Source organism: Schistocerca piceifrons, chromosome 11, assembly GCF_021461385.2.
Source record: "Schistocerca piceifrons isolate TAMUIC-IGC-003096 chromosome 11, iqSchPice1.1, whole genome shotgun sequence".
Taxonomy (NCBI): Eukaryota; Metazoa; Arthropoda; class Insecta; order Orthoptera; family Acrididae; genus Schistocerca; species Schistocerca piceifrons.
In genome coordinates this window covers 168,552,332-168,567,597 of record NC_060148.1, presented here as the reverse complement: position 1 = coordinate 168,567,597, position 15,266 = coordinate 168,552,332, and the positions used below count along the sequence as shown (strand labels likewise).

Genomic DNA, 15,266 nt, shown 5'->3' with positions numbered 1-15,266 from the left:
TGTTTTAAACGTTCTAACGGAAAGCAACTTTCAAAGAGCACGAGAAAAGTCTTGAGGAAAGCATTATATTTATCGTCTACTGTATCAGCACTATAAACATCTTGCCAACCTTGTTCCTTGATAAGGTTTACAAAAGTCTGTACAGCAACTGGATCAGCTTTCCTAAAAAGTTGGTAACTATATTTAACATGTGTTGAAGCACAAAAATCTTTTAGACTTAAAATTTGTGCATCATGATCTGAAAGGCCATTCACCTTTTTGCTAACAGAATGCCCTTCTAATAATGACGAATGAACAAAAATATTGTCTATGGTTGTTCTACTGTTCCCTTGCACTCTCGTTGGAAAGAATACGGTTTGCATAAGATTATATGAATTAAGGAGGTCTACCAGCATCCTTTTCCTTGCACAATCACTTATACAATTAATATTGAAGTCACCACATATAACTAACTTTTTGTATTTCCTATAAAGTGAACCAAGAACCTCCTCTAGCTTTAGCAAAAATGTTGTGAAATCGGAGTCTGGGGATCTATAAATAACAACAGTAAGAAGTTTAGCTCCACTAAATTTAACCACACCTGCACAACATTCAAACACCTTTTCAGTGCAGTACTTTGAAACATTAATTGACTCAAATGGGATACCGTTTCTCACATACATGGCTACTCCCCCACACCGCAAAGAGCTCCTAGAAAAGCTGCCAGCCAACCTGTATCCTGGTAAAGGAAGCCTCTGAATTATCTCCTTATTTAAGAAGTGTTCAGATATACCAATAATTTCAGAGTCAACATCTATAAGCAGTTCACTAACTTTATCTCGAATACCTTGTATATTTTGATGAAATATACTAATTCCCTCATTAATCGGATACCCAAGCTTTGTAGAAAGTGGTTTCTTTGTTAGAGAGACTTCCCTTAAGCAGGAATACCTATCAGCTGACTTCAATCTAAAAAAGGTACAGCTCTAACACCCACAACTACCGGAATTTTCCCATGAGTGATCCCACCACCCCCACCTATGCTGTCACCTATAAGTTTTGCCAACCTCCCCTTCCCATACCTGTTGAGGTGCAGGCCATGTCTAGTGAAACCCGTCCTACTGATAGACTCCACCGACACCACTGAAATGTGACTCATGCCTTCTGTCATCAGCGCACCCCCAAGTCTCATGTTATTACGCCTGACGGCTATATTAAGATGAGGCCGATCGTGACGCTGAAACAGTTCCACGAAATGCACATTCGTGTTGCCAGTCTGAGTGGCTATCTTTTCCAGGTCACCATCTATGTCATACTTCCCATCCCTATCAATACTATTACCAGCCCCACCCACAATCACTACCTGATCCTCTTTAGTAAAATCCCTACATAACCCCCCTATGTTAAAAGTCACCTGAGCCAATCCTGCATTAGGCTTCACAATGCTGGTGACCTGGTACTCACTCCCCAAAACTTCCTGCAACTGCTGGCCTACACCTCTACCATGAGAACTACCTAACAGCAGAACCTTCTTCTTTCTCTTAGACTTTGCAACTGTCCTAGCCACCGTAACTGCTGAGGTCTGCTGCATACTTCCTACATCTACAGCTACTAGAGATTCCTCTCCACTAGACTCTGACAGTTGGTCATATCTATTACAAACACCAATAGTAAAACTATCTGAAAATCTCCTTCTCCTAGCAGATCTCTTGCCAACAGCCAGCTCCCATTCCCCAACCCCCTTCTCCCTCCTCATCCTATCTAGCTCCTCCTGTGCGTTTTTCAACTGCACCTGAAGGGCACAGATCTTACGCTCCTGCTCCTCTATCAACTTACTCTTGCTACATAACCTGCAGTTCCAGGAGAGGATCTCACCAGAATGCCCACTGGCTTCCCCACTGCATTCCCCCCAGTGAAAATACTTCGAACAAGTCTCACACCGCAATCCACTACTCACAAACCTACGGCAAAGCCCACACTTCTCACTCATGGTAAAATTTTACAATTATTGAAACAAGAAAACAACTTTATCTAAGTTCCGCTACTACAATAAGAAGATGTTAAAAACTGACTACAATTATCACAAACTTGCTCTACAAGGGAAGTAACTACTATTATTGAAAGTATTAATCAACAACAAATGAGAATATAACAAAATACTAACACAGAAAGAAAATCAAACGTCTAATGACAGTAACGAAACTGAAAGCAGTTCGCAAAAATTTCTTCTGAAGTTATTTCACCGGAAAACACCAAGAACACCGGTTGAAGACCACTAAAGTTCCTAAATAAAATACTATACACAAACAATTAATTAGTACTTAGCTTTCGATGCGCCGCTACAGCTGCAACTGGTCAGCGCGGAATGTAAACACGGGTAAGAGGTTAAGTTGCTCGATACGAAACACTCACAAATATCAGGCCACAACACACGAAATGCAGAGGTGAATGAAGAAACCACTAATAAGTCACTTATATAGTAAATATTATCACAAAAACAGTTAAAATATATATCTGAAAACTAAAAATAGATGAAAACTTAGAGAGCGATCTCACACGCAGTCACGCGCTTATGAACTGTAGATTAAAACTGAAGAAACTGCAAAAAGGTGGGAAATTGAGGATATGGGACCTGGATAAACTGAAAGAACCAGAGGTTGTAAAGAGTTTCAGGAAGAGCATTAGGGAACAATAGACAAGAATGGCGGAAAGAAAGAATGGGTAGCTTTGAGAGATGAAATAGTGAAGGTAGCAGAGGATCAAGTAGGTAAAAAGACGAGGGCTAGTAGAAATCCTTGGGTAACAGAAGAGATATTGAATTTAATTGATGAAAAGAGAAAATACAAAAATGCAGTAAATGAAGCAGGCAAAAAGGAATACAAACGTCTCAAAAATGAGATCGACAGGAAGTGCAAAATGGCTAAGCAGGGATGGCTAGAGGACAAATGTAAGGATGTAGAGGCCTATCTCACTAGGGGTAAGATAGATACCGCCTACAGGAAAATTAAAGAGACCTTTGGAGATAAGAGAACGACTTGTATGAATACCAAGGGCTCAGATGGAAACCCAGTCCTAAGCAAAGAAGGAAAAGCAGAAAGGTGGAAGGAGTATATAGAGGGACTATACAAAGGTGACGTACTTGAGGGCAATGTTATAGAAAGGGAAGAGGAAGTAGATGAAGATGAAATGGGAGATATGATACTGCGTGAAGAGTTTGACAGAGCACTGAAAGACCTGAGTCGAAACAAGGCCCTGGGAGTAGACAACATTCCATTAGAACTACTGACGGCCTTGGGAGAGCCAGTCCTGACAAAACTCTACCATCTGTTGAGCAAGATGTATGAGACAGGTGAAATACCCTCAGACTTCAAGAAGAATATAATAATTCCAATCCCAAAGAAAGCAGGTGTTGACAGATGTGAAAATTACCGAACTATCAGTTTAATAAGTCACGGCTGCAAAATACTAATGTGAATTCTTCACAGACGAATGGAAAAACTAGTAGAAGCTGACCTCGGGGAAGATCAGTTTGGATTCCGTAGGAATATTGGAACACGTGAGGCAATACTCACCCTACGGCTTATCTTAGAAAACAGATTAAGGAAAGGCAAACCTAAGTTTCTAGCATTTGTAGACTTGGAGAAAGCTTTCGACAATGTTGACTGGTATACTCTCTTTCAAATTAAGGTGGCAGGAGTAAAATACAGGGAACGAAAAGCTATTTACAATTTGTACAGAAACCAGATGGCAGTCGATGGGCACAAAAGGGAAGCAGTGGTTGGGAAGGGAGTGAGACAGGGTTGTAGCCTCTCCCTGATGTTATTCAATCTGTGTATTGAGCAAGCAGTAAAGGAAACAAAAGAAAAATTCGGAGTAGGAATTAAAATCCATGGAGAAGAAATAAAAACGTTGAGGTTCGCCGATGACATTGTAATTCTGTCAGAGACAGCAAAGGACTTGGGTGAGCAGTTGAACGGAATGGACAATGTCTTGAAACGAGGATATAAGATGAACACCAACAAAAGCAAAACGAGGATAATGGAGTGTAGTGAAATTAAGTCGGGTGATGCTGAGGGAATTAGATTAGTTTTGCTATTTGGGGAGCAAAATAACTGATGACGGTCGAAGTAGAGAGGATATAAAATGTAGACTGGCAATGGCAAGGAAATCGTTTCTGAAGAAGAGAAATTTGTAAACATCGAGTATTGATTTACGTGTCAGGAAGTCGTTTTTGAAAGTATTTGTATGGAGTGTAGCCATGAATGGAAGTGAAATGTGGATGATAAATAGTTTACACAAGAAGAGAATACAAGCTTTCGAAATGTGGTGCTACAGAAGAATGCTGAAGATTAGATGGGCAGATCACATAACTAATGAGGTGGTGTTGAATAGAATTGGAGACAAGAGAAATTTGTGGCACAACTTGACAAGAAGAAGGTAGGGCATGTTCTGAGGCATCAAGGATCACCAATTTAGTATTGGAGAGCAGCGTGGAGGGTAAAAATCGCAGAGGGAGACCAAGAGTTGAATACACTAAACAGATTCAAAAGGATGTAGGTGGCAGTAGGTACTGGGAGATGAAGAAGTTTGCACAGGATAGAGTAGCATGGAGAGCTGCATCAAACCAGTCTCTGGACTGAAGACCACAACAACAACAATAGGAGGGGAAGAGACAAACTGTCCATCTACTCAACAAATTCAGCTAAGATCAATATGACTCTAGGAAACAGTGAGAAACCAGGAGGAGGAATTCTGAATTTGCAAGTAATAATAGACAAAGAAGGAGAAACAATTGTCTCTTCACAGTATCAAACAACAGTGAAAGGCAGAATTAGATTTTTGAAGTCCTGAAAGCAATGACGATAAAGTACAGGGAGAGAGAGAAAGGTACATTTGCATTGCGCAACTTTTCTGCAATTCACACTTAAGCGCTTACCAGATTGTTCACAGAGACGCATCCACAGGTAGTGAGACATACGTACGTCATCGTCGTACGCAACCAGTTCAGTTTTAGAGTGACAGATTACTCACACATGGAGAAAACCACAGCCCGACCTACGCTCAGGATTGGTCTATAAAGTGTCGATGTTGGTTCCCCGAACAATACTAGGAAGCTTTAGCAGGATAGTTTGCATCTACATTCAGAGCTTGAGAGCTTGTGACATTTCCCATTATTTTATCGATAAGAGTTTCAGAAAAGGAAACAATTCAATTGATAGGAAAATTCTGTACTTACTTGACATATAAATGAACATGTGTACATACTTATTTGTTTTGGTAAAAATGACTAGAAAAGTCATTTTGAGAGTTAAATCTATCTATATTATGTATATTAATTTGCATGAGGTATTCCTGATGGACTTCATGGAGAGACAAGGAGTAGCGCTACGCTTGACGCCACTGCAAGTGCAGCAAGGAGACTGCTGTGCCGTGCCCAGCTCCCAGGAATATCAACAAGGCGAACATAATAATAATGTCAAGATACACTGAATCTTTTTATAATAGCATTTTGTTTAAATGGTTGAATGTTATAATTTTAACTGGGTGTCCAACATAAAGATGCATACTACATTAATGTCTGATGCACAGTGAACTTGTAATAAAGTCCAGTTGCACCTTCAAGTTGTCAGAGTTCAGATTCAGTTGACATCGGCGTCAAATCGAGATTCTGCGAAGCTCGGCAGCTTGACAAATACAACGGGGCACGTGTATAGTTTATTGGGAACACACACATCGACCTAGCTTTCCCACGGTTTGACATTTCAGGTATTTCAGTATCTCCGTGAAACACGTATAATTTAACTGCTGGAAAGTAATGACTTCTCATTTTGCTGGCCCATGTAGGGCTGGAGCTAAACAAGCTACACACGAGAGTTAAGTATGATCAGAGATCAGAGTCAGGTTTCTTGTTGGCACAACAAAATTGTACCTAAAAATGAGATATAAATAGTCCTTCCTACCTGTGTGGTTTCCAGAAGTCTGGGTCCCACGTCATCGACCTCTTTCTGCACGATAATACACTCGGGTTCCTGTGACAGAAGATGCTACATTATGAAATGATTAAAAAATTACATTATTTGCACCAAAGTACCAGTAATTATGACTGTTGTGGTGATAGGTGGAGAAACCACTAAGAAAATCATTAAATATATATTTTGTAATATCGATGACGAGAAAAAGCAGCTCCACAATGAGGAAATAAGAACGGTATAGCTTGTAAATGTGGCTACAATTAAATTAAACCTCTTGCTAAAGGAAACAAAACTGTCACTACTGACCACAATAAAAATGTCTGAAACTATGGTGATTCCACAGGGTCATATCGATGTGATTCACCTGCAATGAAAAGAATAGATAGCAAGAAAATCAATTCTTTTTCAATGTTAGTTTGGGGAAGGATCCTAGCACCAATTTTGTTACTTCATTCTGATTTTATTACAAAGTTGTAGTATGTACTTTAGCTGATAAGAAGAAATACTAACACTTTTTGTCACTTCTCAGTACTACGATCTGTATTTCATCACAAGAAAAATACCTTCCTGTGCTGTTGGCTTTCTGCAAACTGTGAGGCACGCCTACCGGCCAGCAGGTTACATCATCCTTTCCAGGAGTGCCCACAACATGGAATTACTGTCTTTGCATGTTTCAAATGTGCAAGTACATTTACGAGTGGGGTGGGGGTGTCGGGTGGGGAGGGGGGGTGGGGAGGAGGAAGAAGAACGAGAAGAAGAAGGGGAAAAAAATAATGTATTTATAGTATATAGCTTTGTACGGCAAAAGCCACAATTTTACTTGACATTGAAACTTAAGTGTGTGGAGGAGGAAGCTTAATTTTACTCCCTTGATTTCTCGTCCTTCCCTGGGCTGGCTCTGATAAGGCAATGCGCTGTTTACTGCTAGTAGTCATTTTGTGAAATACTGATGAGTGAACACAGGGACTTATAATCAATCAGAACCAACCAATAATTATCATATATGTATTTTTTCATACTGATAAGAATAATTTTGAACTGGGGTATTGTGCAATGTGTTTGAATGGTCTTTAAACGTAAATGTAGTTCACGAACTGAGCTTTCATTTAAATGCTTTTATACGCAAAAAACCAAATCTGTTATGAAAGACAGTTAATAAATGATCCCTATCTTAAATATTCTGCAAGTGGAAGATTATTATATGTACACATTATTATTTATTTTTTTTGAATAATTTAATTATTTCTTGCTAATTTTTTTTTTATTGAAGAGCTGTTGGCATAAATAGCTGCCATTTTAAAGAATCTGGCAGACTCAGTTATTCCTGATAGGGGAAAAAAATCAAGACTGATTTCCAGGTGGAACAATTCTTTAAAGAAAGGTTCCAGTATCTAACATGGATTGTTTTAGTAACAGACGAAGACCTTGCTGGGCGAAAGGTTATTTGTGACAGTCTTTTTATTGTGCCTATTTACGACTCAGCAGGAGTAGAAACTTTCCTTTTCATAATATTGTTATATTCCATCCAGGATTTTACATTGTTTGATGGATTGTTTTAGTTTATTTCAAAAAATCTTTAGGAGCATAATTTATTACAAAATTGTATTTCCTAAGTTTTATGAATGTTAAGTCCATCTAAGAACTTAGCCAACATTTACAAAACCACAGAGGCAAGATATAATAGTAATTATATTCCTATAAATGTTCCTCCTTTCTATCTATAAGGATACTGCCAAAATGCAGACTACTGCAAGCAGCTGCTGTTCGAGGCTCAGTTAGTACTACAGGGTGAATCAAAAGAATCATCAGATTTTAAAAAACCGAACTATTATGTTAGTTGAGATATGTGCATCAACAATGTACTGTTGGAAAGAACGATCTCTCGAGTTTTACATGGTTCCCACTAGGTCAGCAGTGTGCACCCACTTCAGTTCTAGTAAAAATGGTGTCAGAACAACAAAAAAAGTTTTGTGTTCTACATTTTGCACAGTGCGTGTCAGTAATACAGAGCATTAGATGATGGCATGAACAATTCCAAGAAACAGGTTGTTTGTGTAAAGACAGAACAAAGTCCTTGAGTGTCTGACACAGACGTTGAATGCGTCAACCGTAGTTTCACAAGGAGTCAACTGAAATCCATTCACTGTGCATTTCGACATCTCAGCATGCTCTCAATGTACATCTGGCAGGTGTTGCTCGATGTTTACACATGAAATCACATAAAATGCAGCTACTGCAATGCAAGCCCTTCGTGAAGGTGACAAACAACAGCGTGTGGAGTTCTGTAATTTCATTCTTGGCAAAATGACGAATGACAGTTTTTTTGCACACTTAGTGTTTAGTGACGAGGCAACATTTGATTTAAATGGAATGGTGAACCGTCAATGTGAGAATATGAAGTATGTAACAACCACATGAAGTTGTACAACACGGGACGGTCTCTCCAAATTTTAATGTGTTTTGAGCAGCTTCGCAGGAAAAGATGTACGGTCCATTTTTCTTTTCTGAGAACAGTGTTATAGGAAGCACATATCTCAATATGCTTAAGAACTTTCTTTTCCCGCAGTTGGAGACTGATTCGAACGACTTCATTTACCAACAGGATGGGCCATCTCCACACTGGCATCTGGAAGTGTGGGAATTTAAAAGTCAAAGGATTAGTGAACGACGGATCGGCTGCACTGGACCAAACCATTCGGCCTTACATTACTGGACTCCTATGTCACCAGTCCTGCTGGTAAATGATTATTTCTTGTGAGGATTTATAAAAGACTTTCTTTATGTGCCTCCATTACCAACAACAGTAAGTGAAATGAGACATCGCATAACAGCAGCTGTGGAAGCCGTTACTTGACATGCTCACTGCATGTGTGGGAGCAATTTGAATACCACACTAACATGCCGTGCATCTCAAGGGGAGCGTATTTAACACCTATATATATAAAATAATTTTTTTTTTTTGAGGTCATCAAAAAACAAAATTCAATGTATATGTTTATTATTTTCAGAAATACAGTAGTGCCAAATAGGATGATTCTTTTTTATATATCGTGTATACTGTACGACAAGTGCAGGTACTGTTCGGAACTGTCATTGCAGCTAGAGATTCCGATTCGTAGCAACTCGACGATGTCTTTGCTGAAGTGGGAAAGTTTCACACCCAATTACTGTGCTTCAGCAAAAATATAATGTGATCCTGGCTTTGACCACACTGTTACCATGAATTGTATGTTAGGCTATGCAAAGTATACAAATCAGTTTTACTTTACTTTATTTAAATATTAGTAAGATCTTACAGCTAGCAGTAAAATAAACATACTAGAGAGGAAAATATAGCTGATTGAGCTTCTTTCTTTCCATGTCTGGGTTTATACGAAGTCAGAAACTATGGACTTTGATGTCGCTGAAAATAATCCTAGAAGTTATACAGGAGTAAAATAAATATGTGTGTAAATATTGTTACATTTCACGTTCTGAAGTCGAACAGCCAATATTTGCATGCATGTGACGCTCGCACCTACTAGTAGCAGCAGTACACACTTTAGCACGAGCTAGTGTCTATCATCGTAACAAGAGTCAAGTGCGATTAAAGACCAGTGGCAGGTTTTGTCAGTACTACAAAACTTCGTCTTAAAATTAGATATAAATGGCTATGAAGAGGAAAGAAGAAAACTGTCTGTAAACGTAAGTTTGTTCCTACCTGTCTGGGTCGTAGCGCTCCAGTTTGCAAGGCATCGTGACACAGATCTTCTCCCTGCACGATAATACACTCGGGTTCCTGTGACAAGAGGTGCCGCATTACAGAAGATTCAAAAATTATATTACTGACTTTGTAAGAACAGGAATAAAGACATTTAGGATTCGTGAGAACAAAAAGTGGCTCCTATACTGTTGAAGCAAGAATGGAACAATTTGAAAAATCCACTAAAATTAAATTAAGCAAGTAACTACAGGCAGTGAAACTGTCAACACTGAGCAAATAAAAATACATAAAACTTGGATCTTTCCCACAGCTTTGTACAGATATGAGTAGTCGACAATAAAAAAAGTGGATAGCAAGAAAAGTGATTCTTTTGGAATATATGTTTGGAGAAGGAGCCTAAGACTCACTACAATAAAATGTACTGCTCAGAAGGATGGAAGGTCACAGAGAGGAAAAGACAGGATGACGTGGATAGGAGACATCAAAGAAACCACTGGGAAGGACACTGGAATAACTGAGGAACAAAACAATGTCTGGGAGTTCACGAAGGGACACCATTCATCATGACATCAGGACTTGGAGATGACTTGATGGATTGTAGCAAGTAACAAAATAACATAAAAAGTAATGAACAACACACATACATAAATAAGAAATACACGGGAGTATATGGAAACACCAAAAACACAAGACATTAGCATGCCTAATACAGTGTAGGAAACCTGTTGACATTCAAAACAGCTCCCAGTCATCTCGGAACGGATAAATACAGCTCCGGCATGATTTTTGAAGCAATCTTATACCACTCCTCCTGCAAAATAGTAGCAGGTTCAGAAAACGATGACGGAGAAGGATAGCGACCGAATATCCGTCTCTCTGAAGCAGAGCACAGAGACTCAGAAACAATGAGATCTGACGATTGTGGCAGCCAGGTGAGGCACGACAATTTGCCCTCGTGCTCACAAATCCAGTCCTGCATGATGCGAGCAGTAAGATAAGAGACACCGCTCGACTTATATTTTTACAATTTTTTTTAAAAAATAGCCTTTTGAAGAAACTTAGTTTCACCTAAAACTGGATATCTTAATGATTATGGATTAAAGCACTGATAAATTTCAAAAGTACATAAAAGGTAAAAATACATAAAAGGCAATAAAAATTTTGTGATCATTTCCTCTGTGACTATGCCACCTTAAAATGTAACCCATCAGCTCAGCATTCAAAAAAAAGAATTTTTGCTGTATCAGTTTTATTGCTTGTTGTACAACATCTCAAGCACTGTTCCCTTCAAAATAGTCCTCTCCACTGATAATACACCATTCCCATTGTTTCTTCCAGTTTTGGAACGCCTCCTGGAATGCATTTTGGGGGACGGCACACAGGTTTGTCGCCAATTGTCCTGTATTTCTTCTACGGTTTGAAAACAACATCCTTTCAATGTGTTTTTCAGTTTGGGAAACAGGGAAAAATCTGCAGGAGCTAGGTCCTGAGAATTCGGTGGGTGGACACAATGGGAATGTGGGGTTTTGCTAGATAACTGCAGACGAAGAGTGACACGTAAGCCGGCACACTGTCACGATGCGACATCCGACTCTGGTTTTTCCCACAATTCAGGCCTCTTCCTGCGCACAGCATCCATCGTGCGCACTAGTATTCCCTGTTAGACTTCCTCGTTTACCGTCTGACCATGTGGCACAAATCTGTGATAGATAATACCTTTGTAGTCAAAAAACACAACCAACACCATCTCGATCTTTGACCTACTCACGTGTGTTTTTTTTTTTGGACGAAGTGACCCTCACTTTACTTTTATTCAATTAATTGGTTTAAATGTAATTTTTTATTTCTATTCCTTTTGTCACATCATTTTAGTTATCATATCAACATCTTCATATGCTCTCATTTTTTTCCTATTTTTTTTTTTTTTTTTTTTTTTTTTTTGCTTGAAGTCTTTGTTTATGTGATTTCAATTAATTTATGAATTAGTTTCGCTCTAGTTTATTGTGTTTTGACTTCCTATTTTTTTGTCGATGCTATTGCATCTATTATTTCTATTCCTCATTTAATTTTACTTGTAATCCCTTCTTTCGTTTAAATCATCATCCGTTTTGTTCCACCTATAGAGCAATGGGAATTTAGGCTATGTTTTAAATGTCTGTATGAGAATCACCAAAAGAAAGCACATCTGGCATCTTGTAATGAGAAATATTTTTGATACCACTGCACAGTGAATATGAACAGATTATATCGTCTTTTGTTTTTTAACCGATGGATTGGCACTCTCAAATATTTAAATATTATGATAGATAAACATAATAAGATTCACATTCACAAAAATTCCAAGTGGAAAAAGAATCATATAAAGAGAAAAACGAGACAAATGTCAACATTCATACAATGACTAAAAAGATGTGACATAGGAATAAAAATAAAGAATTACATTTAAACCAATTAACTGTAGAAAAATAATGATCAAAGTCATTTCAATAATTATTTAAAAACAGAAAATGGAAAGATTTAAAAATATAAAATGGAAAGCATCTGCTGGGATTTGAACCTACAACCTTCTGCACGTCAAGGGCTTATCCTATCCATTACACCACACAACTAGTCTATTATACAGGGTGAGTCACTAACTATTGTCACCAAGAATAACTCCAGAAGTATGATAGGAGCTGAAAAGTTGGTGGGACAAAAGTTGCATGGGGCAACAGGGGCCATAATATGACACTGGTTTTTTTGTTGCAAGATGGGGTCGCTTCAGAGATATGAAGGTCAAGCCCCCCCCCCCCTTTTTTAATGGGTTGCTATAGTTTGGCACTTATTTTCTGATAGCGGCTAATGAACGTCCATTTACAGAAGGTGTTCGAAGTGATGACCACTGGTATCAATGCAGTGCTGCAATCTTCTTATCATGGATTGACTGGTATTCCTTATCACTTTGGCATTTATCAAAGCATATGCTCTGAAAATTCTCTTTCGCATATCTTCAAGTTTAATTGGAATGTCTTTGTTATAATGTCTTTGACACGAAGTAACACAAGGATCTCAAGCCACAATACCAAGAGTACCAATTTACACTTTCTCGTTAGTAACTTTCCTATGCCGGATATGTTTCCGATGCGTTAAAGATCCAGTTGTTTTCAATTTATCATACACATGTATGAGGTGTAGGGTGAGTATGTTGAAGATATCTTTCGGCATATAAGTGCCTAGCTCACACTGAATTTCGTTGGCAAATTCTCCGTAAATGAGAAACAAATCCACTTGTTCTTGAAGGAATACATCATTCACATTTGCTTAACTCGACAATATTAGTCTTACCATTCCTATTAGTACTGTATTGCAAAACCGTCGAATGGTGTTTACATATCCTTGGCACATTAGATGGATATGCTGTATTCGGCAAATATTTACTATTTTCACTATGCAGGGTGGTCAATTGATAGTGACCGGGCCAAATATATCACGAAAGAAGCATCAAACGAAAAAACTACAAAGAACGAAACTCGTCTAGCTTGAAGGGTGAAACCAGATGGTGCTATGGTTGGCCCGCCAGATGGCGCTGCCATAGGTCAAACGGATATCAACTGCATTTTTTAAAATAGGAACCCCCATTTTTTATTACATATTCGTGTAGTATATAAATAAATATGAATGTTTTAGTTGGACCACTTTTTTCGCTTTACATCTACATCTACATCTATACTCCGCGAGCCACCTTACGGTGTGTGGCGGAGGGTACTTATTGTACCACTATCTGATCCCCCCTTCCCTGTTCCATTCACGAATTGTGCGTGGGAAGAACGACTGCTTGTAAGTCTCCGTATTTGCTCTAATTTCTCGGATCTTTTCGTTGTGATCATTACGCGAGATATATGTGGGCGGTAGTAATATGTTGCCCATCTCTTCCCGGAATGTGTTCTCTCGTAATTTCGATAATAAACCTCTCCGTATTGCGTAACGCCTTTCTTGAAGTGTCCGCCACTGGAGCTTGTTCAGCATCTCCGTAACGCTCTCGCGCTGACTAAATGTCCCCATGACGAATTGCGCTGCTTTTCGCTGGATCATGTCTATCTCTTCTATTAATCCAACCTGGTAAGGGTCCCATACTGATGAGCAATACTCAAGAATCGGACGAACAAGCGTTTTGTAAGCTACTTCTTTCGTCGATGAGTCACATTTTCTTAGAATTCTTCCTATGAATCTCAACCTGGCACCTGCTTTTCCCACTATTTGTTTTATGTGATCATTCCACTTCAGATCGCTCCGGATAGTAACTCCTAAGTATTTTACGGTCGTTACCTCTTCCAATGATTTACCACCTATGGCATAATCGTACTGGAATGGATTTCTGCCCCTATGTATGCGCATTATATTACATTTATCTACGTTTAGGGAAAGCTGCCAGCTGTCGCACCATGCATTAATCCTCTGCAGGTCCTCCTGGAGTATGTACGAGTCTTCTGATGTTGCTACTTTCTTGTAGACAACCGTGTCATCTGCAAATAGTCTCACGGAGCTACCGATGTTGTCAACTAAGTCATTTATGTATATTGTAAACAATAAAGGTCCTATCACGCTTCCCTGCGGTACTCCCGAAATTACCTCTACATCTGCAGATTTTGAACCGTTAAGAATGACATGTTGTGTTCTTTCTTCTAGGAAATCCTGAATCCAATCACAAACCTGGTCCGATATTCCGTAAGCTCGTATTTTTTTCACTAAACGTAAGTGCGGAACCGTATCAAATGCCTTCCTGAAGTCCAGGAATACGGCATCAATCTGCTCGCCAGTGTCTACGGCACTGTGAATTTCTTGGGCAAATAGGGCGAGCTGAGTTTCACATGATCTCTGTTTGCGGAATCCATGTTGGTTATGATAAAGGAGATTTGTATTATCTAAGAACGTCATAATACGAGAACACAAAACATGTTCCATTATTCTACAACAGATTGACGTAAGCGAAATAGGCCTATAATTATTCGCATCTGATTTATGACCCTTCTTGAAAATGGGAACGACCTGCGCTTTCTTCCAGTCGCTAGGTACTTTACGTTCTTCCAGCGATCTACGATAAATTGCTGATAGAAAGGGGGCAAGTTCTTTAGCATAATCACTGTAGAATCTTAAGGGTATCTCGTCTGGTCCGGATGCTTTTCCGCTACTAAGTGATAGCAGTTGTTTTTCAATTCCGATATCGTTTATTTCAATATTTTCCATTTTGGCGTCCGTGCGACGGTTGAAGTCAGGGACCGTGTTACGATTTTCCGCAGTGAAACAGTTTCGGAACACTGAATTCAGTATTTCTGCCTTTCTTCAGTCGTCCTCTGTTTCGGTGCCATCGTGGTCAACGAGTGACTGAATAGGGGATTTAGATCCGCTTACCGATTTTACATATGACCAAAACTTTTTAGGGTTCTTGTTTAGATTGTTTGCAAAATGTTTTATGTTCGAATTCGTTGAATGCTTCTCTCATTGCTCTCTTTACGCTCTTTTTCGCTTCGTTCAGCTTTTCCTTATCAGCTATGATTCGACTACTCTTAAACCTATGATGAAGCTTTCTTTGTTTCCGTAGTACCTTTCGTACATGATTGTTATACCACGGTGGA

At 39.0% G+C, this 15,266-nt stretch overlaps 1 protein-coding gene across 4 annotated transcripts in view; it reads right to left on the bottom strand.

The window, feature by feature from the left end:
• The window catches only part of LOC124719917 (zinc finger protein 436-like), a 223,562-nt gene that overhangs the window by 58,748 nt on the left and 149,548 nt on the right, over window positions 1-15,266 (bottom strand). For all 4 annotated transcript variants that reach the window (XM_047245109.1, XM_047245111.1, XM_047245110.1 and 1 more), the window contains 2 exons: window positions 9,652-9,729; window positions 5,940-6,008 (listed from right to left, as the gene is read on the bottom strand). In XM_047245109.1, coding sequence (XP_047101065.1) covers window positions 5,940-6,008; window positions 9,652-9,729 — 147 coding nt within the window. The remainder of the gene's footprint in view (window positions 1-5,939; window positions 6,009-9,651; window positions 9,730-15,266) is intronic.